General features: G+C 49.7%; 1 protein-coding gene across 1 annotated transcript in view; it reads left to right on the top strand.

Annotated features, from left to right (window-relative positions):
• Positions 1-27,575, top strand: part of CHD8 (chromodomain helicase DNA binding protein 8) — a 79,408-nt gene that overhangs the window by 46,150 nt on the left and 5,683 nt on the right. The window contains exons 18-32 of the mRNA XM_072921320.1: positions 306-473; positions 1,055-1,234; positions 1,876-1,986; positions 4,481-4,764; positions 6,809-6,999; positions 8,563-8,665; positions 11,256-11,345; positions 12,537-12,640; positions 15,077-15,182; positions 16,210-16,273; positions 16,409-16,463; positions 17,818-18,631; positions 19,972-20,180; positions 25,118-25,453; positions 26,777-26,949. Coding sequence (XP_072777421.1) covers positions 306-473; positions 1,055-1,234; positions 1,876-1,986; positions 4,481-4,764; positions 6,809-6,999; positions 8,563-8,665; positions 11,256-11,345; positions 12,537-12,640; positions 15,077-15,182; positions 16,210-16,273; positions 16,409-16,463; positions 17,818-18,631; positions 19,972-20,180; positions 25,118-25,453; positions 26,777-26,949 — 2,988 coding nt within the window. The remainder of the gene's footprint in view (positions 1-305; positions 474-1,054; positions 1,235-1,875; positions 1,987-4,480; positions 4,765-6,808; positions 7,000-8,562; positions 8,666-11,255; positions 11,346-12,536; positions 12,641-15,076; positions 15,183-16,209; positions 16,274-16,408; positions 16,464-17,817; positions 18,632-19,971; positions 20,181-25,117; positions 25,454-26,776; positions 26,950-27,575) is intronic.

Raw genomic sequence — 27,575 nt, 5'->3', positions numbered from 1 at the left:
GTGGTGGGATGGGATCTCCTGGAGTTTTTGGTGGTGGGATGGGATCTCCAGGAGTTCCCGGTGGTGGGATGGGATCTACCAAAAGTTTTGGATGGGATCTCATGGAGTTTTTGGTGGTGGGATGAGGTTCTCCAGAGGTTTCTGGTGGTGGGATGGGATCTCCTGGGGCTTTGCGGTGGTGAGATGGATTTTTTGGTGGTGGAATGAGGTTCTCCAGGAGTTTTTGGTGGTGGGATGGGATCTCCAGATGTTCCCACTGGGGATGGGATCTCCTGGTGACCTCCACCCCCCGTGTGTCCCCTCAGGCGCAGGCGCGGTGCCACCGCATCGGGCAGAGCAAGGCGGTGAAGGTCTATCGGCTCATCACCAGGAACTCCTACGAGCGGGAGATGTTCGACAAGGCCAGCCTGAAGCTGGGCCTGGACAAGGCCGTGCTGCAGTCCATGAGCGGCCGCGAGGGCGCCATCCCCGGGGTGGGTCTTCTCCTCGCGGTGGGGGGGGTGGGGTGGGGTGGGGGCTCCAGGGGGCTCCAGGGTTGGGTTCTTCAAGGTTCTCCCAGTTAAAGTTCTTCTGCTTTTGGTTCTCCAAGGTTCTCCCAGTTGAGGTTCTCCCACTTGAGGTTCTCCCAGTTGAGGTTCTCCAGGTTTGGGTTCTCCAAAGTTCTTCCGCTTGAGGTTCTCCACATTGAGGTTCTCCAAGCTGAGGTTCTCCAAAGTTCTCCATGTTGAGGTTCTCCACTTGAGGTTCTCCACATTGGGGTTCTCCAAGGTTCTTCATGTTGAGGTTCTCAACATTGGGGTTCTCCAGCTTGAGGTTCTCCAAGGTTCTCCAAGGTTCCCTCAATTTAGGTTCTCCAGGTTGAGGTTCCTCAAGGTTCTCCCAGTTGAGTTTCTCCAAGGTTCCCCAAGGTCCCCCATCCACATGGAGATCCCCGCTGGGTTGTCCCACCACGTGGAGATCCCCTCTAGGTTGTCCCTGCTGGGTTGTCCCACCACGAGAAGGTCCCTTGCTGGGTTGTCCCACCCCTGGAGGTCCCACCCCGCGCTATCCACAGATCCAGCAGTTCTCCAAGAAGGAGATCGAGGACCTCCTGCGCAAAGGCGCCTACGCCGCCATCATGGACGAGGACGACGAGGGCGCCAAGTTCTGCGAGGAGGACATCGAGCAGATCCTCCTGCGCCGCACCACCACCATCACCATCGAGAGCCAGGGCCAGGGCTCCACCTTCGCCAAGGTCCGCCCCGGTGGGGTGGGGTGGGGTGGAGGAGGTCCTGGTGGGATTTGGTGGGATCTGGTGGGACTGGAGGAGGTCCTGGTGGGGCCTGGTGGGGCTGGAGAAGGTCATGGTTGGACCTGGTGGGGCTAGAGGAGGTTCTGGAGGGTTCTGGTGGGACCTGGTGGGACCTGGTGGGGCTGGAGAAGGTCCTGGTAGGACTGGAGAAGGTCCTGGTGGTCCCTGGTGGGGCTGGAGAAGGTCCTGGTGGTTTTTGGTGGTCCCAGAAAAGCTCCAGGTGTTTTTTGGTGGCCTTTGAGAAGTTCCTGGTGTCCCTGGAGAAGGTCCAGGTGGCCCTGGAGAAGTTTCTGGTAACTCTAGTGGCCCTGAAGAAGCTCCAGGTGGTTTTTGGTGGCCCCAGAGAAGCTCCAGGTGGCCCTGGTGGGGCTGGAGAAGGTCCAGGTGGGATTTGGTGGGACTGGAGAAGGTCCTGGTGGTTTTTGGTGGCATTTGAGAAGTTCCTGGTGGCCCTGGTGGTCCCAGGTGGCCCTGGAGAAGCTCCAGGTGGTTTTTGGTGTCCTTGGAGAAGGTCCAGGTGTCCCTGGAGAAGCTCCAGGTGTCCCAGAGAAGGTCCAGGTGTCCACCCTGCCCTTTCCCCCCAGGCCAGCTTCGTGGCGTCGGAGAACCGCTCGGACATCGCGCTGGACGACCCCAACTTCTGGCAGAAGTGGGCCAAGAAAGCCGAGCTGGACCTGGAGCTGCTCAACAGCAAGGTGGGCACGGACAGTGGTCAGTGGTGGTCAGTGGTGGTCACTCAGTGGTCAGTTGTGGTCATTTGTGGTCACTCGTGGTCATTTTGGGTCAACTTTGGGGCATTTTTTGGGAATTTTGGGTCATTTTTTGGGAATTTTGGGGCGTTTTTAGGGGAATTTTGGGAGTTTTTTTGGTCATTTTTGGGGTTGTGGTCACTCAGTGGTCACTCAGTGGTCACTCAGTGGTCACTGTGGTCACTCTATGGTCACTGTGGTCAGTCAGTGGTCACTCAGTGGTCACTCGTGGCCATTTTGGGTCAATTTTTGGAAATTTTGGGGCTTTTTTAGGAGATTTTTGGGACATTTTTTGGTAATTTTTGGGGTTGTGGTCACTCAGTGGTCACTCAGCGGTCAGAAGGGTCACTCAGTGGTCACTCAGTGGTCACTCAGTGGTCACTCAGCGGTCACTCAGTGGTAACTCGTGGTCACTCAGTGGTCACTCAGTGGTCACTCACGGCCATTTTGGGTCAATTTTGGGGCATTTTTAGGGGATTTTTGGTACGTTTTTGGGATTTTTGGGTCATTTTTGGGGTCGTGGCCACTGGTCACTCATTGGTCACTCAGTGGTCACTCAGTGGTCACTCAATGGTCACTCACGGCCATTTTGGATCAATTTTGGGCCATTTTTAGGGGATTTTTGGGACTTTTTTGGGATTTTTGGGTCATTTCTGGGGTCGTGGCCACTCAGGGGTCAGTGGTCACTCAGCGGTCAGTGGTCACTCAGTGGTCACTCAGGGGTCACTCAGTGGTCATTCAGTGGTCACTCAAGACCATTTTGGGTCAATTTTGGGGCATTTTTGGGGGATTTTTGGTACTTTTTTTGGATTTTTGGGTCATTTCTGGGGTTCTGGTCACTCAGTGGACAGAGGTCACTCAGTGGTCAGTTGGTCACTCAGTGGTCACTCAGTGGTCACTCAGGGGTCACTCAGGGGTCACTCAAGGCGGTTTTGGGGCATTTTTGGGCCATTTTAGGGGATTTTTGGGACTTTTTTGGGATTTTTGGGTCTTTTTGGGGTTCTGGTCACTCAGGGTCACTCAGCGGTCAGTGGTCACTCACTGGTCAGTCAGTGGTCACTCACTGGTCACTCACGGCCATTTTGGAGCATATTTGGGGCATTTTTTGGGAATTTTGGGGCGTTTTTAGGGGATTTTTTGGACATTTTTTTTCATTTTTGGATGGGTTGTCACTGAGTGGTCAATGGTCACTCACTGGTCACTCACTGGTCACTCACTGGTCACTCACGGCCATTTTGGGTCAATTTTGGGGCATTTTTAGGGGATTTTTGGGGTGTTTTTAGGGTTTTTTTTTTTTATTTTTGCGTTATTTCTGGGGTCGTGACCACTGGTCACTCAGTGGTCACTCAGTGGTCACTCGGGGGTCACTCAGTGGTCACTCACGGCCATTTTGGATCAATTTTGGGCCATTTTTGGTGGATTTTTGGGACATTTTTGGTACCTTTTTAGGATTTCTGGGACTTTTTTGGGATTTCTGGGGTTGTGGTCACTGATTGGTCATTCAGCGGTCAGTGGTCACTCAGTGGTCACTCACGGCCATTTTGGTCAATTTTGGGGCATTTTTGGGATTTTTTTTTGGAATTTTGGTACTTTTTTAAGATTTTCAGGACTTTTTGGGGATTTTTGGGTCATTTTTGGGGTCGTGGCCACTCAATGGTCAGTGGTCACTCAGTGGTCACTCACAGCCATTTTGGGTCAATTTTGGGGCATTTTTGGGCCATTTTAAGGCATTTTAAGAGGATTTTTTTTTGATTTTTGGGTAATTTTTGAGGTCATGGCCACTCAGTGGTCAGTGGTCACTCAGTGGTCACTCAGTGGTCACTCAGGGGTCACTCAGAGGCCATTTTGGGTCAAATTTGGGCCATTTTTAGGGTTTTTTTGGGACTTTTTTTGATTTTTGGGTCTTTTTGGGGTTCTGGTCAGTCAGTGGTCACTCAGTGGTCAGTGGTCACTTGGTGGTCACTCACGGCCATTTTGGGTCAATTTTGGGGCATTTTTGGGGGATTTTTGGGACTTTTTTTGGGAATTTTAGGACGTTTTTGGGGTTCTGGTCACTCAGTGGTCACTCATGTCCATTTTGGGTCATTTTTGGGGGATTTTTGGTACTTTTTTGCGATTTTTGGGACTTTTTTGGGAATTTTGGGTCATTTCTGGGGTCATGGTCACTCACTGGTCACTCAGCGGTCAGAGGTCACTCAGGGGTCACTCAGGGGTCACTCGGCCATTTTGGGTCAATTTTGGGGGATTTTTATGGGAATTTTTTGACTTTTTTTTTTTTTTTTGGTACTTTTTTGGGATTTCTGGGACTTTTTTGGGATTTCTGGGATTGTGGTCACTCAGTGGTCACTGATTGGTCACTCAGTGGTCACTGGTCACTCAGTGGTCACTCAGTGGTCACTCAGTGGTCACTCACTGGTCACTCCCCGCCCCTCCCCCCCAGAACACGCTGGTGATCGACACGCCGCGCGTCCGGAAGCAAACGCGCCACTTCAGCACTCTGCGCGACGACGACCTGGTGGAATTCTCCGACCTGGACAGCGACGACGACCTGGAGCGCCTCGACCGCGCCACGCGCTCCCGGCGCGGCCACCAGCACCAAAACCACCACCAAAACCACCAACTCCACCCCCAACCGCCGCCGCCGCCGCCGGCCGGCCCCGCCGCGCCGCCGCCTTTCGGCCGCAGCGACTGCGTCCGCGTCGAGAAGCACCTGATGGTCTACGGGTGGGTGAGGCCGCGGCGTCGGCCGTTGGGGCCGTTGACCCAACGTTGACATCATTGACTCTCCATTGACCATTGGTTGAGTTGACCCAACGTTGGGGTCGTTGACTCTCCATTGACCATTGGTTGAGTTGACCCAACATTGACGTCAATGATTCTCCATTGACCGTTGGTTGAGTTGACCAAACGTTGACTTTGTTGACTTCTTGTTGACCATTGGTTGAGTTGACCCAACGTTGGTGTCATTGACTCTCCACTGACCATTGGTTCAGATGACCCAACGTTGGTGTCGTTGACTCTCCATTGACCAATGGTTGAGTTGACCCAACGTTGGTTGAGTTGACTCTCCATTGACCATTGGTTGAGTTGACCCAACATTGGTGTCATTGACTCTCCATTGACCATTGGTTGAGTTGACCCATCGTTGACGTCGTTGACTCTCCATTGACCATTGGTTGAGTTGACCCAACGTTGGTGTCATCGACTCTCCATTGACCGTTGGTTGAGTTGACCCAACGTTGGTTGAGTTGACCCAATGTTGGTGTCGTTGACTCTCCATTGACCAATGGTTGAGTTGACCCAATGTTGATGTCGTTGACTCTCCATTGACCATTGGTTGAGTTGACCCAAACTTTGTGTCATTGACTCTCCATTGACCATTGGTTCAGTTGACCCAACTTTGGTGTCGTTGACTCTCCATTGACCATTGGTTTGGTTGACCCAACGTTGACTTTGTTGACTTCTTGTTGACCATTGGTTGAGTTGACCCAACATTGGTGTCATCAACTCTCCATTGACCATTGGTTGAGTTGACCCAACGTTGACCCCATTGATCATTTATTGACCCCGTTGACCATTTGTTGACCCCATTGACCCAACATTGACTTTTTGACCCAACATTGATTCCATTGATCGTTTATTGACCCCATTGACCATATATTGACCCCATTGACCCAACATTGACCCCGTTGACCATTTATTGGCCCCATTGACCATTTATTGACCCCATTGACCGTTTATTGACCCCGTTGACCATTTGTTGACCCCATTGACCCAACATTGACCCCATTGACCATTTATTGACCCCATTGACCCAACATTGACTCATTGACCCAAAATTGACCCCATTGACCATTTATTGACCCCATTGACCATTTAATGACCCCATTGACCCAACATTGACTCATTGACCCAAAATTGACCCCATTGACCATTTATTGACCCCATTGACCATTTAATGACCCCATTGACCCAACATTGACCCCATTGACCATTTATTGACCCCATTGACCATTTATTGACCCCATTGACCATTCATTGACCTCATTGACCATTTATTGACCCCATTGACCGTTTATTGACCCAATTGACCATTTATTGACCCCGTTGAACATTTATTGACCCCATTGACCATTTATTGACCCCATTGACCATTTATTGACCCCGTTGACCATTTATTGACCTCATTGACCATTTGTTGGCCCCATTGACCGTTTATTGACCCCGTTGACCATTAACTGACCCCGTTGACCCAACATTGACCCCATTGACCATTTCTTGACCTTGTTGACCCAACATTGACCCCATTGACCACTCAATGATCGTTTATTGACCCCATTGGCCATTTATTGACCCCATTGACCATTTATTGACCCCATTGACCATTTATTGACCCCATTGACCATTTATTGACTCCGTTGACCCAACATTGACCCCGTTGACCACTCAATGACCGCGCTGACCCAAAATTGACCCCGTTGACCATTTATTGACCCCATTGACCATTTATTGACCCCATTGACTGTTTATTGACCCCATTGACCCAACATTGACTCATTGACCCAACATTGACCCCATTGACCATTTATTGACCCCGTTGACCCAACATTGACCCCATTGACCCAACATTGACTTATTGACCCAACATTGACCCCATTGACCGTTTATTGACCCGTTGACCCAACCATGACCCCATTGACCACTCAACGACCGCGATGACCACCAAGTGACCACCGAGTGACCGCTGAGTGACCTCTGACCCTTCCAGTTGGGGCCGTTGGCGCGAGTTGGCCGCCCAGGGCCGCTTCAAGCGCCGGCTGTCGGAGCGCGACGTGGAGAACCTCGGCCGCGCCATCGTCCTCTTCTGCCTGCGGCACTTCCGCGGCGACGACGGCACGCGCGCCTTCGCCGGGGCGCTGCTGGCCCCCGGCCACAACGGCCGCGCCCGCCCCGCGCCCGGTGAGCACCGCGGGGAAAATTCGGGGCGGTTCGGGTGGAATTTGGTGGTTTTGGGTCGCTTTGGGTGGATTTTGGTGGATTTTGGTGGTTTTGGGTGGATTTTGGTGGTTTTGGGTCGCTTTGGCTGGATTTTTGTGGTTTTGGGTTGGTTCAGGTGGATTTTGGTGGATTTTGGTGGTTTTGGGTGGATTTTGGTGGTTTTGGGTTGGTTTGGGTTGATTTTGGTGGTTTTGAGGTGGATTTTGGTGGTTTTGGGTCGCTTTGGGTGGATTTTGGTGGATTTTGGTGGTTTTGGGTCAATTTGGGTGGATTTTAGTGGTTTGGGGTCGCTTTGGGTGGATTTTGGTGGTTTTGGGTCATTTTGGGTGGATTTTGGTAAATTTTGGGTGGCTTTGGGTGGATTTTGGTGGTTTTGGGTCAGCTTTTGGTGGGTTTGGGGCGTTTTGAGTCATTTTTAGGAGGTTTTGGGTCATTTTGGGTGGGTTTGGATCATTTTGAGGAGGTTTTAGGTAATTTCAGGTGGGTTTGGAAAAATTTTGGGTCATTTTGGGTCATTTTGGGCGGGTTTGGGTCACTTTGGGTGGATTTTGGTGACTTTGGGGTCGCTTTGGGTGGATTTTGGTGATTTTTGGTGGTTTTGGGTGGATTTTGGTGGTTTTGGGTCACTTTGGGTGGATTTTTGTGATTTTGGGTGGATTTTGCTGGGTTTGGGTTGCTTCGGGTTGATTTTGGTGTTTTTGGGTAGCTTTGGGTGGATTTTGATGGATTTTGGTGGTTTTGGGTCAGTTTGGGTGGATTTGGGTGGTTTTGGTGGTTTTGGGTTGCTTTGGGTGGATTTTAGTGATTTTGGGGTGGTTTTTTGGTGGGTTTGGGTCATTTTGGGTGGGTTTGGTCCATTTTGGGTCATTATGGGGTCCGTTTTGGGTGGGTTTGGGTCATTTTGGGTGGATTTCGGTGGTTTTGGGTCGCTTTGGGTGGTTTTGGGTGGGTTTGGGTGGGTTTGAGTCATTTTGGGGTCAGTTTTGGGTGGGTTTGGGTCATTTTGGGTGGGTTTGGGTCATTTTGGGTCATTTTGGGTCAGTTTGGGTCATTTTGTGTGGGTTTGGGTCATTTTGGGTGGGTTTGGGCCATTTTGGGTCATTTTGGGTGGATTTTGGTGGTTTTGGGTCGCTTTGGGTGGTTTTGGGTAATTTTGGGTGGGTTTGGGTCATTTTGGGTCATTTTGGGTGGATTTTGGGTCATTTTGGGTGGAACTGACCCCTCAATGACCCCTCGATGACCCCTCGATGACCCCTCGGTGACCCCTCGGTGACCCCTCCATGACCCCTCCATGACCCCTCCATGACCCCTCGATGACCCCTCGATGACCCCTCGGTGACCCCTCGGTGACCCCTCGGTGACCCCTCGATGACCCCTCGGTGACCCCTCGATGACCCCTCGGTGACCCCTCCATGACCCCTCGATGACCCCTCGATGACCCCTCGGTGACCCCTCGATGACCCCTCGATGACCCCTCGGTGACCCCTCGATGACCCCTCGATGACCCCTCGATGACCCCTCCAGGCCGGAAGGGCAAAAAGGCCCCGAAGGTTCCGGAAGCTCCGGCGGCCGAGTGGCTCCTGCAGGACGAGAACTTCCGGAAGCATCTGCGGCACCAGAGCGGAAAGTGAGGCCCAAAATGGGATTTTGGGGTGAATTTGGGGGATTTTGGGTCATTTTTGGCGATTTGTGTTATTTTATGGGATTTTAAGGTTTTTGGGTTAATTTTTGGGGTTTTTGGGTTCTTTCCTGGGGATTTTGGGTCATTCCGGAAGTGTCTGCGGCACTGGAGCACCAAATTAACCAAAATCTGCTTTTTTTGGGGTTAATTTTGGGGATTTTGGGTAATTTTATGGGATTTTCGTATTTTTGGGGTTATTTTATGGGATTTGGGGTTTTTTGTGTAATTTTGGGGGTTTTTGGGGTCATGTTTGGACTTCCGGAAGCATCTGCGGCACCAGAGCGGAAAGTGAGGCCGAAATTGGGATTTTGGGGTTAATTTGGGGGATTTTGGGTCATTTTATGGGATTTTGGGTCATTTTTGGCGATTTTTGTTAATTTGTGGGATTTTGAGGTTTTTGGGTTAATTTTTGGGGTTTTGGGTTCTTTCCTGGGGATTTTGGGTCATTCCGGAAGTGTCGGCGCTACTGGAGTGCCAAATGAGCCCAAATCTGCTTTTTTTTGGGGTGAATTTGGGGGATTTTGGGTCATTTTATGGGCATTTTCGGTCATTTTTGGGGGTTTTTGTTAATTTGTGGGATTTGGGGATTTTTGGGGTCAATTTTGAGGTTTTTGGGGTCACATTTGGCATTCTTGAAGCATCTGCAGCACCAGAGCGGAAAGTGAGGCCGGAATTGGGATTTTTGGGGTTAATTCGGGGGATTTTTGGTCATTTTTGGCGATTTTTGGTAATTTTAAGGGATTTGGGGGATTTTGGGGTAATTTTGGGGGATTTTGGGGTTTTTTTTGGGGTTTTTGGGGTCACGTTTGGCCTTCCGGAAACATCTGCGGTCCAAGAGCGGAAAGTGAGGCTGGAAATGGGATTTTTGGGGTGAATTTGGGGGATTTTGGGTCATTTTTTGGCGATTTTTGTTAATTTGTGGGATTTTGGGGTTTTTGGGATGATTTTTGGGGTTTTTGGGGAAATTTTTGGGGTTTTTGGGGTCATTCCAGAAACGTCTGCACCACCAGAGCAGCAAATGAGCCAAAATCCAGAATTTTTGGGGTTAATTTTGGGGATTTTGGGTAATTTTTTGGGCATTTTTCTTAATTTATGGGATTTGGGGTTTTTGGGGTCATTTTTGGGGTTTTTGGGGTCATGTTTGAACTTCCGGAAGCATCTGCGGCACCAGAGCGGAAAGTGAGGCCGGAAATGGGAATTTTGGGGTTAATTTGGGGGATTTTGGGTAATTTTTGGCGATTTTTGTTAATTTATGGGATTTTGGGGATTTTGGGGTCATTTTTGGGGTTTTTGGGGTTGTTCCTGGAGGTTTGGGGTCATTCCGGAAGCATTTGCGGCACCAGAGCGGAAAGTGAGGCCGGAAATGGGAATTTTGGGGTTAATTTGGGGGATTTTGGGTCATTTTTGGGGATTTTGGGTCATTTTTGGCGATTTTTGTTAATTTGTAAAATCTGGGGGTTTTGGGGTGATTTTTTGGGTTTTTGGGGTCATGTTTGACATTCTGGAAGCGTCTGCAGGACCAGAGCGGAAAGTGAGGCCCGAAATGGGATTTTTGGGGTGAATTTGGGGGATTTTGGGTCATTTTTGGGGATTTTTGGGGATTTTTGGGGATTTTTGTTAATTTGTGGGATTTTGGGGTTTTTGGGGTCAATTTTGGGGTTTTTGGGGTCATGTTTGAACTTCCGGAAGCATCTGCAGCACCAGAGCGGAAAGTGAGGCCGGAATTAGGAATTTGGGGTGAATTTGAGGGATTTTGGGTCTTTTTTGGGCATTTTGGGTCATTTTTGGGGATTTTTGTTAATTTGTGGGATTTTGGGGTTTTTGGGGTCATTTTTCGGGTTTTTGGGGTCATGTTTGTCGTTCCGGAAGCATCTGCGGCACCAGAGCGGAAAGTGAGGCCGGAAATGGGAATTTGGGGTTAATTTGGGGTCATTTTTGGGGGATTTTGGGTCATTTTATGGGATTTTGGTGGTTTTGGGGTTATTTTATGTGATTTGGGATTTTTGGGGGTCATTTCGGGGGTTTTTGGGGCTGTCTTGGGCTTGTTTTTGGGGGTTTTTGGGGTCATTCCTGCAGGATTTGGGGTTTTTGGGGGTTTTTGGGGGTTTTTGGGGTCGTTCTGTTACCCACACGTGTGTCCGTCTCTCTGTCCCCGTGTCCATGTGTCCATCCCGTGTCCATTCTGTGTTCGTGTGTCCATCTGTCCACCCTGTGTCCATGTGTCCATGTGTCCATCCGGTGTCGTTCCTGTGTTATTCCTGTGTCATTCCCATGTCCATGTGTCGTTCCCATGTCCATCCCGTGTCCGTGTGTCCATCCCATGTCATTCCCATGTCATTCCCATGTCTGTGTGCCATTCCCATGTCCCTCCCATGTCCCTCCCATGTCATTCCCATGTCCGTGTGTCCCTCCCGTGTCCCTCCCATGTCACTCCCGTGTCATTCCTGTGTCATTCCCATGTCATTCCCATATCCATGTGTATGTGTGTCATTCCCATGTCATTCCCATGTCCCTCCCATGTCCATCCCATGTTCAGGCTGCTGCAGCGTGTCCGGGCTCTCCATGTTCTGCGCCACGAGGTGATCGGAGCCGCCGCCGAGCCCGTCCTGGCCGGGGCCACAGCCAGGTGGGGTTGGGGACAGAAACGGGGATTTTGGGGCATTTTGGGGGGATTTGGAGGATTTGGGGGGATTTCGGGGGAATTTTGAGGGGATTTGGGGGAGATTTTGGGGGAATTTCAGGGGGATTTTGAGGGATTTTTGGAGATATTTGGGGAGATTTTGCGGGGTTTGGAGGGGATTTCGGGGGGATTTTGGGGGAATTTGAGGGGCAGTTTTGGGAGGGATTTTGGGGAGATTTTGGGAGGGTTTGGAGGGGGGTTTGGGGAGATTTTCGGGGAGATTTGTGGGGGAGTTTGGGGGAGATTTTGGGGAAGTTTTCAGGAAATTTTGGGGGGATTTTAGGGGGATTTTGGGGAAATTTTGGGGAGGTTTGGGGAGATTTTTGGGGGATTTTAGAGGGATTTTGGAGGGGATTTTGAGGGGTTTTAGGGGGATTTTGAGGGGTTTTGGGGGGAAATTTCAGGGAGATTTTGGGAGGGTTTTTAGGCATTTTGGGGGGATTTTGGGGAGGTTTGGGGGGGTTTTGGGGGCATTTTGGGGATTTGAAGGATTTTGGGGGGGATTTTGGGAACGTTTTGGGGACATTTTGGGGGGGTTTTGGGGTTCCTCTCCCCATTTTCGGGGTCGCCGATCCCATTTTTGGGCTCATTTTCCCCAATTTTGGGGTCCCACTCCCCATTTTCGGGGTCCCTCTCCCCATTTTCGGGGTCCCTGATCCCATTTTCGGGGTCCCTCTCCCCATTTTTAGGATCACTTTTCCCGTTTTTGGGGTCGCCGGTCCCGATTTTGGGGTCGTTCTCCCCAATTTTGGGGTCCCTCTCCCCATTTTTGGGGTCCCTCTCCCCATTTTCGGGGTCCCTTTACCCATTTTCAGGATCATTCTCCCCATTTTCGGGCTCATTTTCCCCATTTTTGGGGTTTTTAACCCCATTTTTGGGCTCATTCCCCCCGATTTTGGGGTGATTTTCCCCATTTTTGGGGTCCCTCTCCCCATTTTCGGGGTCCCTTTCCCCATTTTCGGGTCCCTTTCCCCGTTTCCGGGGTCCCTGACCCCAATTTTGGGGTGATTTTCCTCATTTTTGGGGTCACTTTACCCATTTTTGGGGTCCCTCTCCCCATTTCCGGGGTCGCCGATCCCATTTTTGGGGTGATTCTCCCCGATTTCGGGGTCCCTGACCCGATTTCGGGGTCCCCAGCGAGGTGCAGATCTCCTTCCCGCTGCTGGAGCCGCTGGAGGTTCCCGAGCCCTGGTGGGACCCCGAGGCCGACAAGTCGCTGCTCATCGGGGTCTTCAAACACGGTGAGAATTTGGGGCATTTTGGGGCTTTTTGGGGCTTTTTGGGGATTTTGGGGTTTTTGGGGATTTTTTTGGGATTTTTTGGGGGATTTTTGGGGGCGGTTTGGGGCCGTTTCGCTGAATTTTGGGGCGTTTTGGGGCGTTTTATTGGGGTTTTTTGGTCGTTTTTTGGCACGTTCGGGTGGGTTTAAGGTGAATTTTTGGGGTTTTTTGACCCATTTTTGTGTTGTTTTGGGTGAATTTTTGGGAATTTTGTGGTTTTTTGGCCATTTTTCAGCACGTTCGGGTGGTTTTATGGTGAATTTTTGAGGATTTTGGGGTTTTTTTACCCATTTTCGGATTTTTTTGGGGTGAATTTTTGGGAATTTCAAAGTTTTTTTACCCATTTTTGGGTTGTTCGGGTGGTTTTAGGTGAATTTTTGGGAATTTTGGTTTTTTTTACCCATTTTTGGGTTGTTTGCGATGATTTTTTAGGAATTTTGGGGGTTTTTTTACCCATTTTGGGTTTTTTGGGGTAATTTCCCAGAAATTTGGGTTTTCTGTTTTTTTTTGACTTTTTTTTCACAATGTTCAAATAGTTTTGGGTTCATTTCCCTGAATTTTGGGGGTTTTGGGGCATTTTTTGGGTTTTTTTGGGGTTTTTTTGTGTTGCTTTTGTGCAGTTTTGGGGTAATTTTTGAGGGTTTTTTTGGGTTTTGGGGTTTTTTTGGGGTTTTTTTTGCCTTTTTTTGTGCTCTTTGGGTGGTTTTGGGTTCATTTCCCTGAATTTTGGGGCCTTTTTTTGGTTTTTTACCCTTTTTGTGGTTTTGGGGTGGTTTGGGGTTATTTCAGTGAATTTTGGGTGTGTTTTGAGCTATTTTTATGCCTTTTTTTGCCGTTTTTTGCCGTTTTTTGCAGTTTTTATTAACCGGCTCCATTTTTGGGGTGAATTTGGGGGATTTTAGGCTACGAGCGGTACCACACCATGGACACAAACCATAATCTGAATTTTGGGGTTATTTTAGGCGTATTTTGGTCACACTTTGACCTATTTTGATGGGGTTTTTTGCCGTTTTTTGGCCTTTTTTTGCCGTTTTTTGCCGTTTTTTGCAGTTTTTGTTAACTGACTCCGTTTTTGGGGTGAATTTGGGGGATTTTAGGGTATGAGCAGTCCCACACTGTGCACACCGACAATAATCTGAATTTTGGGGTCATTTTAGGCGCATTTTGGGTGTACTTTGGGCTATTTTTACGCCGTTTTTTGCCGTTTTTTGGCCGTTTTTTGCTGTTTTTTGCAGTTTTTGTTAACTGACTCCATTTTTGGGGTGAATTTGGGGGGTTTTAGGGTACGAGCGGTACCACACCATGGACACAAACCATAATCTGAATTTTGGGGCTATTTTAGGTGTATTTTGGGCTATTTTAATGGGGTTTTTTGCTGTTTTTTGCCGTTTTTTTGCGTTTTTTCCTGTTTTTTGCAGTTTTTGTTAACGGAGTGTATTTTTGGGGTGAATTTGGGGGATTTTAGGCTACGAGCGGTACCACACTTTGCACACCGACAATAATCTGAATTTTGGGTTATTTTAGGTGTATTTTGGGCGTATTTTGAGCTATTTTTTTGCCGTTTTTTGCCGTTTTTTTGCCGTTTTTTGCTGTTTTTTGCAGTTTTTGTTAACAGACTCCGTTTTTGGGGTGAATTTGGGGGATTTTAGGCTACGAGCGGTCCCACACCATGGACACCGACAATAATCTGAATTTTGGGGTAATTTTGGGGTTATTTTAGGAGGATTTTGGGATACTTTGGGCTATTTTTTTGCCGTTTTTTGCCGTTTTTTTGCAGTTTTTTGCCGTTTTTTGCAGTTTTTGTTAACTGGCTCCATTTTTGGGGTGAATTTGGGGGATTTTAGGGTACGAGCGGTACCACACCATGGACACAAACCATAATCTGAATTTTGGGGTTATTTTAGGTGTATTTTGGGCATACTTTGAGCTATTTTGATGGGTTTTTTTGCCATTTTTTGGCCATTTTTTGCCGTTTTTTGCAGTTTTTGTTAACTGACTCAATTTTTGGGGTGAATTTTGGGGATTTTAGGCTACGAGCGGTACCACACCATGGACACAAACCATAATCTGAATTTTGGGTTATTTTAGGCGTATTTTGGGCTATTTTGATGGGGTTTTTTGCTGTTTTTTCGCTGTTTTTTGCCGTTTTTTGCCGTTTTTTGCAGTTTTTGTTAACTGGCTCCATTTTTGGGGTGAATTTGGGGGATTTTAGGGTACGAGCGGTACCACACCATGGACACAAACCATAATCTGAATTTTGGGGTAATTTTGGGTGTATTTTGGACATACTTTGAGCTATTTTTATGCCGTTTTTTGCCGTTTTTTGGCCGTTTTTTGCCGTTTTTTGCAGTTTTTGTTAACGGAGTGTATTTTTGGGGTGAATTTGGGGGATTTTAGGCTACGAGCGGTACCACACCATGCGCGCCGACCCCGCCCTGTGTTTCCTGGCCAAGGCCGGCGGTCCCGACGCGACGGCCGTGGCGGCCGAGCAGCGCCTGGAGGGGTGAGCGGGGACCCCGAATTTGGGGGGATTTGGGGCTTTTTGGGGCATTTTGGGGCTTTTTGGGCGGTTTGGGGCATTTTGGGGCATTTTGGGGTAAATTTTGGGGGGGTTTTGGGGTGGTTTGGGGGGTTTTGGGGTGATTTTTAAGGGGGTTTTAAGGTGGTTTTGGTGCGGTTTTGGATGATTTTTGGGGGGATTTGGGGTAATTTTTGGGAGGTTTGGGGCATTTTTGGATGATTTTTGGGGGTGGTTTGGGGTGAATTTTGGGTGGATTTGGGCAGTTTTGGGGGGTTTGGGCAGTTTTAGTGTATTTGGGGTAATTTTTGGTGGGTTTGGGCAGTTTTGGGGGGTTTGTAGTGATTTTTGGGGGGATTTGGGCAGTTTTGGTGTATTTTGGGTGATTTTTGGGAGGTTTGGGCAGTTTTGGGGGGTTTGGGGTGATTTTTGGGGGGATTTGGGAAGTTTTGATGGATTTGGGCAGTTTTGGTGGGTTTGGGGTGATTTTTGTGATTTTTGGGGGGTTTGGGGTGATTTTTTTGGAGGATTTGGGCAACTTTGGGTGGTTTGGGGGGGTTTTGAGGGGTTTGGTCTGTTTTTGAGGATTTTTGGGCCATTTGGGTGATTTTTGGGGCTGTTTTTTGGGATTTTTGGGCTGTTTGGGTGGTTTTTGGGCTGTTTTGGGGGATTTTTGGGCTGTTTTTGAGGCTTTCTGGCCTGTTTGAGTGTTTTTTGGGACATTTTTTGGGGATTTTTTTGCCGTTTTCGGGGATTTTCGGGCCGTTTCCGTATCTTTCGCCACCCCCTGACTTTGCGGCGATCCCGGCCCCCCCGAACCCCCAAATTTGGGTTTTTTCACCCCAAAACGGCGCCGCTGATGACCCAGCCATGCTAATACCGACCGGCCTCGGGCCGGGCTGAGTTCAGCTCAGGGCTGAGGCGCTTTTTGGGGCAAATTCCCGCGGATTTGGGTCTGTCCCGAATTCGGGGAGTTTTGGGGTGAATTCCGGCGATTTTGGGGTCCCCCCAGGGCCGATTTCGACAGAGACCCCGAGGACCCCGAGTACAAACCCCTGCAGGGGGGCGGCGAGGAGGTAAAACCCCAAAATCCCCCTAAATCACCCCAAAATCCCCCTAAATCACCAAAAACCCCAAAATCGGGGTTTTTCACCCCAAAATGTGGCAGTTTTGGGGGGTCCGGGCCCTCGGTGACCCCGTGACCCCCCCAGAGTGACCCCCTGGCCGGGCTGGACGAGGAGATCTCGGTGGTGGACGGGGATGAGGGTAAGAGGGACCCCAAAATGGCCCAAAATCACCCCAAAATTCACCCCCGGTCCCAAAAATGTCAAAAAGCGCCAAAATCCTGAAAATTTTCCCCAGATTTTCTCTAAAATTGCCTCAAATCGCCCGGAATTCCTTAAAATTCTCCCAAACCCCCCAAATCTCCCCAAAATCCCCCCAAATCTCCCCAAAATGACCCAAAACTGACCCCAAACCCCCCAAATGTCCCAAAATCCCCCCAAATTCCTCAAAAATCCCTCCAAATCTCCTGAAATCCCCCAAAATGACCCAAAATCCCCCAAACTGACCCCAAACCTCTCAAATCTCCCAAAATCTCCACAAAATGACCCCAAATCGCCCCAAAATTATTCCCAATTTTCCCCCAACCCAAAGTGACCGAAAGTCTCCCCAAAATCTCCTTAAATCTCCCCAAACTGACCCAAAATTATCCAAAATCCCCCGAAATCCCCCAAACCAACCCCAAAATGACCGGAAATCCCCCCAAAAGGGTCCGAAAATGACCCAAAATTTCCCCCAAATCCCCCAAACTGACCCCAAATCCCCCCAAAATTATCGCAAATCTCCCAAAATGATCATAAATCCCCCAAAATTTCCCCAAATCCCCCAAACCAACCCCAAAACAACCGAAAATCCCCCCAAAAGGGTCCGAAAATGACCCCAAATGACCCAAAATCCCCCAAACCAACCCCAAATCTTCCCAAAATCTCCCCAAAATCCTCCAAACCAACCCCAAATCCCCCCAAAATTTCCCCAAATCCCCCCAAACCAACCCCAAAATGACCCAAAATCCCCCCAAAAGGGTCTGAAACTGACCCAAAATGACCCAAAATCCCCCAAACCGACCCCAAATCTTCCCAAAACCAACCCCAAATCTTCCCAAAATCTCCCCAAATCCCCCAAAGCAACCCCAAAACCACCGAAAATCCCCCCAAAAGGGTGTGAAACTGACCCAAAATCACTCAAATCCCCCCAAATCCCCCAAACCAACCCGAAATTGCCCCGAAATTATCGCAAATCTCCCAAACCAACCCCAAATCCCCCCAAAATTTCCCCAAGAGGGTCCGAAACTGACGCAAAATCCCCCAAACTGACCCCAAATCTTCCCAAAATCCCCCCAAATCCCCCAAACCAACCCGAAATTGCCCTGAAATTATTGCAAATCTCCCAAAATGACCGAAAATTCGCCCAAAGGGGTCCAAAAATGACCCAAAATTCCCCAAACCAACCTGAAATCGCCCCAAAATCATCATAAATTTTCCAAAACGATCCTAAATTCCCCCAAAATTCCCCCAAATTTTCCCCAAATTCTCTCACTGACCCCTTTCCTCCCTCACAGCCGTCCCGATGTCCGGTCCTGTGGTCACCTCTGACCCCACGGTGATGTCCAGTCCAATGGTCACCTCCGGCCCCGTGGTCACTTCTGGTCCCACGCCACTGATGTCCGGCCCCACACCGATGTCCGGTCCTGTGGTCACTTCTGGCCCTGTGGTCACTTCTGACCCCACGCCGATGTCCGGCCCCACGCCGATGTCCGGTCCTGTGGTCACTTCTGACCCCACGTCGATGTCCACCCCAATGGTCACTTCTGGCCCCACGCCGATGTCCACCCCAATGGTCACTTCTGGCCCTGTGGTCACTTCTGACCCCACATCGATGTCCACCCCAGTGGTCACTCCTGGCCCAGTGGTCACTCCTGGCCCTGTGGTCACTCCTGGCCCTGGCCTGGGCGCGTGGCCGGCGGCCGCAGCACTGACCGCTCGCCTGCGGCGCCTTTTGGCCGCCTGTCCCCGCTCCGGCTCCGGCCACCGGCCGGACCCTCAGGCCACTGAGATGGCCCCAGGACAGCCCAGTGGTCACTCTGGTGGTCACTCTGGTGGTCAGTCCAGTGGTCACTCTGGTGGTCATCACGGTGGTCAAACCAGTGGTCAGCCCAGTGGTCAACCCAGTGGTCACTCTGATGGTCAACCCAGTGGTCAGCCCGATGGTCACTCCAGTGGTCACTCCAGTGGTCACTCAGGTGGTCACTCAGGTGGTCACTCAGGTGGTCACTCCACTGGTCACTCCAGTGGTCACTCCACTGGTCACTCCGGACACGCGGAGCGGCCGCGGCGACCCCGGCGAGGGCACGAGCGGCGTGAGAAGCAGCAGCGGTCAGTGGGGGGAAATTTGGGGGGAATTTGGGGAATTTTGGGAAAATTTGGGGAAATTTGGGGAAATTTGGGGAAATTTGGGGTTTTTGGGTGGAATTTTGGGGTTTTTGGGTGGAATTTTGGGGGTTTTGGGTGGAATTTTGGGGTTTTTAGGGTGGTCTTGGGGTGGGGTTTTGGGGGTGAGATTTGGAGTTTTTGGGGTGAGATTTGGGGGGAATTTGGGAAATTTGGGGGTTTTGGGGTGGAATTTTGGGGTTTTTGGGGTGAAATTTGCAGTGGAATTTGGGGTTTTTAGGATGGTTTTGGGGTGGGATTTTGGGGTTTTTTGTGTGGAATTTTGGGGTTTTGGGGAAATTTGGGAGTTTTGGGTGGAATTTTGGGGTTTTTGGGGTGAAATTTGCAGTGGAATTTGGGGTTTTTAGGATGGTTTTGGGGTGGGATTTTGGGGGTTTTTGGGATGGGTTTTGGGGAAATTTGGGGTTTTTGGGTGGAATTTGGGGTTTTGGGGGAATTTTGGGGGTTTTGGGGGGAAATTTGGGGTTTTTGGGCGGGGTTTTGGGTTTTGGGGTGGAATTTGGGGTTTTTCCCCTTCTGTATTTTCACCATTTCTCGTCGTATTTTCGCCCTTTTTTTGCCATTTTTTGCCGTTTTTTCGCCGTTTTTTCACCATTTTTCACCATTTTTTTCACCATTTTTTCACCATTTTCCCCATTTTTCCCCTCATTTCCCAGACGTACACAGTGGGAGGAGCTTAATTCCCTTCATCTTTCCTCACATTCAGGCTGCTTTTGGCCATTTTTCCCCTTCTGTATTTTCACCGTTTTTCACCATTTTTTCATCGTTTTTTCACCGTGTTTCGCCATTTTTTCGCTGTATTTTCGCCGTTTTTTCACCGTTTTTCGCCATTTTTTCACCGTTTTCAACCATTTTTTCCCCATTTTCTCACCGTTTTCCCCCTTTTTCCCCCCATTTCGCAGCTGGACGCGGCGGGAGCAGGCCGACTTCCTCTGTCTTTCCTCCCATTTTGGGGCGGTTTTGGGTGGTTTTTTGCCGTTTTTTCGCCATTTTTTCACCGTTTTTCGCCGTTTTTTCCCCGTTTTTTCACCGTTTTCCCCCTTTTTCTCCCCATTTTCCTGCTAGACACAGTGGGATCAGACCAATTCCCTTCATCTTTCCTCACATTCAGGCTGCTTTTTTCCCTCTGAATTTTCACCATTTCTCACCGTTTTTTCGCCATATTTTCGCCGTTTTTTCACCGTTTCTCACCGTTTTTTCGCCGTTTTTCACCATTTTTTCACCGTTTTTTCACCATTTTCCCCCTTTTTCTCCCCATCTCGCAGCTGGACGCGGCGGGAGCAGGCCGACTTCCTGCGGGTGGCCTCGACCTTCGGCGTGGAGCTGGAGCCGGGCTCGGGCCGGTTCCGCTGGGGCCGTTTCCGCGCCCTGGCCCGGCTGGAGCGGCGCTCGGACGAGGACCTGACGCGCTTCTACCACGGCTTCGTGGCCATGTGCCGGCAGGTCTGCCGGCTGCCGCCCGCGCCCGGCGACGGTACGGGGCCAAATCCCGCGATTTTGGGAAAAATCGGGGAGTTCGGGGCATTTTGGGGAGTTTCCACTCAAAATCCGGGTTTTTGAGCCCAAATTGAGGTGTTTGAGCCCAAATCGAGGGCTTTGAACCCAAAATCAGGAGGTTCCAGGAGGTTCTGGGGCTCTGCCGGCTGCCGCCCGCGCCCGGCGACGGTACGGGGTGAAATCCCGCGATTTCGGGAAAATTCGGGCAGTTCGGGGCGTTTGGGAGCGTTTGGACTCAAAATTTGGATGTTTGAACCCAAATCGAGGGGTTTGAACCCAAATCGAGGGGTTTGAACCCAAAATCAGGAGGTTCCAGGAGGTTCTGGGGCTCTGCCGGCTGCCGCCCGCGCCCGGCGACGGTACGGGGTGAAATTCTGGGATTTTGGGAAAAATCGGGGAGTTCGGGGCGTTTTGGGGAGTTTCCACTCAAAATTCGGGTTTTTGAGCCCAAATTGAGGGGTTTGAACCCAAAATCAGGAGGTTCCAGGAGGTTTTGGGGCTCTGCCGGCTGCCGCCCGCGCCCGGCGACGGTACGGGGCGAAATTCCGGGATTTTGGGCAAATTCAGGCAGTTTGGGGCGGTTTCACCCAAAATCTGGGTTTTTGAGCCCAAATCGAGGGGTTTGAACCCAAAATCAGGAGGTTCCAGGAGGTTTTGAGGCTCTGCCGGCTGCCGCCCGCGCCCAGCGACGGTACGGGGTGAAATCCCGGGATTTTGGGCAAATTTGGGCAGTTTGGGGCGTTTCGACTCAAAATTTGGGTTTTTGAACCCAAATCGAGGGCTTTGAACCCAAAATCAGGAGGTTCCAGGAGGTTCCAGGGCTCTGCCGGCTGCCGCCCGCGCCCGGCGACGGTACGGGGACAAATCCCGGGATTTTGGGAAAAATCGGGGAGTTCGGGGCATTTTGGGGAGTTTCCACTCAAAATTCGGATGTTTGACCTCAAATCGAGGGGTTTGAGCCCAAATCGAGGGGTTTGAACCCAAAATCAGGCGGTTCCAGGAGTTTCTGGGGCTCTCTGCCGGCTGCCGCCCGCGCCCGGCGACGGTACGGGGTGAAATCCCGCGATTTTGGGAAAATTCCGGCAGTTTGGGGCAGTTTCAACCAAAATTTGGGTGTTTGAACCCAAATCGAGGGATTTGAACCCAAAATCAGGAGGTTCCAGGAGGTTTTGGGGCTCTCTGCCGGCTGCCGCCCGCGCCCGGCGACGGTATGGGGTGAAATCCCGGGATTTTGGGAAAATTCGGGTCGTTAAACCCAAAATCTGGGTTTTTGAACCCAAATCGAGGGGTTTGAGCCCAAATCGAGGTGTTTGAGCCCAAAATCAGGAGGTTCCAGGAGGGTTTGGGGCTCTGCCGGCTGCCGCCCGCGCCCGGCGACGGTACGGGGTGAAATTCCAGGATTTTGGGAAAATTCAGACAGTTTGGGGCGGTTTCAACCAAAATTTGGGTGTTTGAACCCAAATTGAGGGGTTTGAACCCAAAATCAGGAGGTTTTGGGGCTCTCTGCCGCGCCCGGCAGCATTGTTCCCCCATTTCCCTCCATATTTCCCCATTTTCCCTCATTTTCCCCCATATTTCTCCGTTTTTTCCCATTTTCAGCCTGTTTTTCCCCGTTTTCCCCCACTTTTCCTGTTTCCCCCATTTCTAACCCGTTTTTTCCCATTTTTCCCCATTTTTCAACCTGTTTTTTCCCGTTTTTTCCCATTTTTTCCAGTATTACCCCGTTTCTAACCCATTTTCCCCCATTTTTTCCCATTTTAACCCTGTTTTATCCGTTTTCCCCCATTTTTTCCCGTTTCTGCCCATTTTTTCCAGTATTTCCCCGTTTCCAACCCGTTTTTTCACGTTTTTTCCCATTTTCAGCCCGTTTTTCCCCGTTTATCCCATTTTTTCCATTTTCCCCATTTCTAACCTGATTTTTCCCATTTTTTCCCATTTTCACCCCATTTTTTCCCGTTTTTTCGTGTTTTTGCCCATTTTAATCCCGTTTTTTCCCGTTTTTTCCCCATTTTCCCCATTTTTCACGTTTTTTCTCATTTCCCCATTTCTAACCCCTTTTTTTTCCATTTTTTTCCCATTTTTTCCTATTTTTCCCATTTTTTCCCATTTTTTCCCATTTTTCCCCGTTTTTTTCCCGTTTTTTCCCATTTTCTTCATTTCTAACCCCGTTTTTTCACGTTTTTCCCCGTTTTTCCCCATTTTAACCCCGTTTTTGCCCATTTTTTCCCGTTTTTTCCCATTTTTTCCTATTTTTTCTTATTTTAACCCCGTTTTTTCTCATTTTTCTCTCTCCCCAGCCCGCCGCCCGCCGTGCCCCTGCCCCAGCACGGTCCCCGCCCCGCTGGCGCTGCGGGCGCTGCGGCGGCTGGCGCTGCTGCGCTGCGTGCGGGAGCGCGTGCTGCCGCACCCGGCGCTGCCGGCGCTGCTGCCGCGGCTGCCGCCCCCCGGCACTGTCACCCGTTTGCACCCCGTTTCTAACCCTGTTTTACCCATTTTTCACCCTGTTTTTTCCCGTTTTTTCCCATTTTTCCCATTTTTCCTGTTTCTCCCATTTTTAACCCGTTTTTTCCCGTTTTTTCCCATTTTTGCCTATTTTGACCCCGTTTTTTCCCGTTTTTTCTTGTTTTTTCCTGTATTTTCCCGTTTCCAACCTGGTTTTTCCCATTTTCCCACTTTTTTCCCCATTTAAACCCCGTTTTTTCCCATTTTCCACGTTTTTAACCCATTTTTCCCCTTTTTTCACATTTTTTCCCCATTTTTTCCTGTTTTTTCCCGTTTTCCCCCGTTTTTCCCCGTTCTTTCCCATTTCCCCCATTTCTAACCCGTTTTTTCCCATTTTTTTCCCATTTCCAGCCCGTTTTTTTCCAGTTTTTCCTGTTTTTTCCCGTTTTTTCCCATTTTAACTCCGTTTTTCCCCGTTTTTTCCCATTTTAACCCCGTTTTTTTTCCCGTTTTTCCCCACTTTCCCCTTTTTTCCCATTTTTTCCCATTTCCCCATTTCTAACCCTTTTTTTCCCATTTTTTCCATTTTTTCCTATTTTTTCCATTTTTCCCGTTTTTCCCCGTTTTTCCCCGTTTTTTCCTGTTTTTTCCCATTTTCTTTGATTCTAACCCATTTTTGCTCATTTTAATGCCGTTTTTCTGTGTTTTTGCCCATTTTAACCCCGTTTTTTCCCATTTTAACCCCGTTTTTCCCCGTTTTTTCCCATTTTTCCCCATTTTTTCCCATTTTAACCCCGTTTTTTCCCATTTTCTGCCCTCTTTAGCCCGCCGCCCGCCCTGCCTGGTCCCCTCTGCGGTCCCCGCCCCGCTGGCGCTGCGGGCGCTGCGGCGTCTGGCGCTGCTGCGCTGCGTGCGGGAGCGCGTGCTGCCGCACCCGGCGCTGCCGGCGCTGCTGCCGCGGCTGCCGCCCCCCGGCACTTTTACCCGTTTGCACCCCGTTTCTAACCCCTTTTGCCCATTTTTCTCCATTTTTCTCCATTTTTCCCCATTTTTTCCAGTATTTCCCCGTTTTTAACCCGTTTTCCCCCGTTTTTTTCCCATTTTCAGCCCGTTTTTTCCCGTTTTTTAGCATTTCCCCCATTTCTAACCCGTTTTTTCCCATTTTTCCCATTTTTCCCCCCCTTTTTCCCCGTTTTTTCCCATTTTTCCAGTATTTCCCCATTTCAAACCTGTTTTTCCCCGTTTTTTCCCATTTTCAGCCCGTTTTTTCCCGTTTTTTCGCATTTTTCCCATTTCTAACCTGTTTTTTTCCCGTTTTTCCCCCATTTTCCACGTTTTTCACGTTTTTTCCCATTTCCCCATTTCTAACCCGTTTTCTCCCATTTTTTTTCCATTCCCCCCCATTTTTTCATATTTCCCCCATTTCTAACCATATTTTTTCCCATTTCCCCCGTTTCTAACCCCATTTTTCCCATTTTTTCCCGTTTTTTCCCATTCTTGCCTATTTTCACCCCGTTTTTTCCCATTTTCCACATTTCTAACCCGTTTTTTCCCCGTTTTTTCCCATTTTCCGCATTTCTAACCCGTTTTTTCCAGTTTTTCCCTTTTTTTGCCCATTTTAACCCCATTTTTTCCTGTTTTCGCCCATTTTGACCCCGTTTTTTCCCGTTTTTTCCCATTTTAACCCCGTTTTTTTCCATTTTTTCCCGTTTTTGCCAATTTTAACCCCATTTTCTCCCCTCTCCCCAGCCCGCCGGCCGCCATGCCCCTGCCCTGTCACCGTCCCCGCCCCGCTGGCGCTGCGGGCGCTGCGGCGGCTGGCGCTGCTGCGCTGCTGCGGGAGCGCGTGCTGCCGCACCCGGCGCTGCCGGCGCTGCTGCCGCGGCTGCCGCCCCCCGGCACTTTTACCCCTTTGCACCCCGTTTCTCACCCCGTTTTCCCCATTTTTCAGCCCTTTTTTTCCCGTTTTTTCCAGTATTTCCCCGTTGCGAACCCGTTTTTCCCCGTTTTTTCCCATTTTCAGCCCATTTTTTTCCCGCTTTTTCCCGTTTTTTCGCATTTTCCCCATTTCAAACCTGTTTTTCCCCGTTTTCTCCCGTTTTCAGCCCGTTTTTTCCCGTTTTTTCGCATTTTCCCATGTCTAACCTGTTTTTTTCCCCGTTTTTTCCCCATTTTCCCCGTTTTTCACGTTTTTCCCATTTCCCCATTTCTAACCCTTTTTTTTCCCATTTTTTGCCATTTTTTCCCATTTTTTCTCATTTTTTCCCATTTCCCCATTTTTCACCCCGTTTTTCCTGTTTTTTCACATTTTCTTCATTTCTTACCCCGTTTTTCCCCGTTTTTGCCCATTTTAACGCCGTTTTTCTGTGTTTTTTCGCATTCTAACCCCGTTTTTGCCCATTTTAACCCCGTTTTTTCCCGTTTTTTTCCCATTTTCTCAGTTTCTAACCCCGTTTTTTCTCCTGTTCTCAGCCCGCCGCCCGCCCTGCTCGGTCCCCGCTGCGGTCCCCGCCCCGCTGGCGCTGCGGGCGCTGCGGCGTCTGGCGCTGCTGCGCTGCGTGCGGGAGCGCGTGCTGCCGCACCCGGCGCTGCCGGCGCTGCTGCCGCGGCTGCCGCCCCCCGGCTCGCTGCTGCCGCCCTGGTGGCGGCCCGGCGCCCACGACGCGGCGCTGCTGCGCGCCGCCGCCCGGCACGGCCTGCGGGGGGCGCTGCTGCGCGCAGAGATCGGCGACGTGGGAGGAGGAGGAGGAGGAGAGGGACGGAGGAGGAGAGGGGAGGAAGAGGAGGAGGAGGAGATGGAGATGGGAGGTGGGTTTGGGTTTGATTTTGGGGGAGAAATGGAGGGTTTTGGGGTGGGAAATTTGGGGGGAAAAGGGGAAAAAGTGGAGCTCAAATTTGGGGAGAAATGGGGAAAAATTTGGGGGAAATGGGGAAAAATGGATCTTTAAGTCTGGGGGGAAATGGGGAAAAATTGGGGGGAAAAGGGGAACTCAAATTTGGGGGAAATGGGGGAAAAAAGGAGCCCAAATTTTGGCGGAAATGGGGGGTTTGGGGGTGGGAAATTTGGGGGGAAATGGGGGAAAAAATTGGGGGAAAATGGGGAAAAATGGGAGCTCAAATTTGGGGGGAAATGGGGAAAAGGGGATCCCTAAATTTGGGGGGAAAAGGGGAAAAAAGGAGCCCAAATTTTGGGGAAAATGGGGGTTTTAGGGTGGGAAATTTGGGGGGAAAATGGGGATTTTGGGTGGGAAATTTGGGGGGAAATGGGGGAAAAAATTGGGGGGAAAGGGGAAAAAGGGGAGCCCAAATTTTGGGGAAAAAGGGGGTTTTAGGGTGGGAATTTTGGGGGGAAATGGGGAAAAAAATTGGGGGGAAAAGGGGGAAAAGTGGAGCTCAAATTTGGGGGAAAATGCATCCCTAAATTTGGGGGGAAAAGGGGAAAAAGCGGAGCTCAAATTTGGGGGAAAATGGGGAAAATGGATCCCTAAATTTGGGGGAAAATGGGGAAAAAGGGGAGGTAAAATCTGGGGGAAAATGGGGAAAAAGTGGAGCTGAAATTTGGGGGAAAAAGGGGAAAAAGGGGAGCCCAAATTTGGGGGGAAATGGGGAAAAAGGGGAGCGATAAATTTGGGGGAAAATGGGGAAAAAGATTGGGGGGAAATGGGGAAAAAGTGGAGCTCAAATGGGGAAAAATGGATCTTTAATTTTGGGGGGAAATGGGAAAATGGAGAGCAATAAATTTGCAGGGAAATGGGAAAAAAGGGGAGCCGAAATTTGGGGGGAAATGGGAAAAAAAAATTTGGGGGAAATGAGGAAAAAGGGGAGCCCAAATTTGGGGGGAAATGGGGAAAAAGTTGGGGGGAAATGGGGAAAAAGGATCCCTAAATTTGGAGGGAAAAGGGGGAAAAGGGAAGCCATAAATTTTGGGGGAAATGGGGAAAAGGGGAGCTGATATTTGGGGAGAAATGGGGAAAAAGGTATCCCTGAATCTGAGGGGAAATGGGGAAAAAATTGGGGGAAAAAGGGGAGCCCAAATTTGGGGGGAAATGGGGAAAAAGGGGAGTGGGGGTGGGGGAGGGGAGGGGATTTTTGGGGCGAATTTCAGCGTTTTTGGGGCCTCCCCTGGCACAGGGCCGGAGGCGTTGGGGGCTGAGGAGGAGGAGGAAGAGGAGGAGGAAGATGAGGAGGAAGATGAGGAGGGGGAGGGGGAGGACGAGGATTCCCCTCCCCCCCCGGGCGAGGGCGGCTCCCCCAAACCGCCCCTCCCCCACCCCGCGCCCCAAAATCTCCTCTGCTGGCCCAAGGTAAAAAAAAACCCCAAAATCCCTAAAATCCCCCCAAAAATATTACCCCCGAAAAACACCTGAATATCACCCAAAAAACCCCAAAAAATCCGCAAAAATTCCCAAAAATTCCCCAAAAATTCCCCAAAAAATGCCAAAAAAACCCGGAAAAGTTCCCCAAAAAATCCCAAAAAATCCCGCAAAAATTCACAAAAAAACCCTAAAAAAACCCCCGACTATTTCTTAAAAACCCTAAAAAAACTTGCAAGTATTCCCAAAAAAACCACAAAAAATTCTCAAAAAATCCCAAAAATTCTCAAAAAAATCCCAAAAAATTCCCAAAAATACCACAAAAATTCTCAAAAAAACCCCCAAAAATCCCAAATAAATTCCCAAAGAAACCTCAAAAATAAAAACGAAAAACAAACTTAAAAGAACAGAAAAAACCCGAAAAAAAAAACCCAAAAAACCCCCAAAAAACCCACAAAAATTCCCAAAAACCCTATAAAAATCCAAAACAAAACCCTATAAAAACCAAAAAAATACCCCAAAAATCCCCAAAAAAACCCCAAAAATTCCGTCCCCAAAAAACCAAAAAAAAAAATCCCAAAAAAACCCCCAAAAAATCCCACCCAAGAAACCCCAAA

Source organism: Taeniopygia guttata, chromosome 36, assembly GCF_048771995.1.
Source record: "Taeniopygia guttata chromosome 36, bTaeGut7.mat, whole genome shotgun sequence".
In the NCBI taxonomy this organism is placed as follows: domain Eukaryota; kingdom Metazoa; phylum Chordata; class Aves; order Passeriformes; family Estrildidae; genus Taeniopygia; species Taeniopygia guttata.
This window is presented reverse-complemented; position numbering and strand designations above follow the sequence as displayed.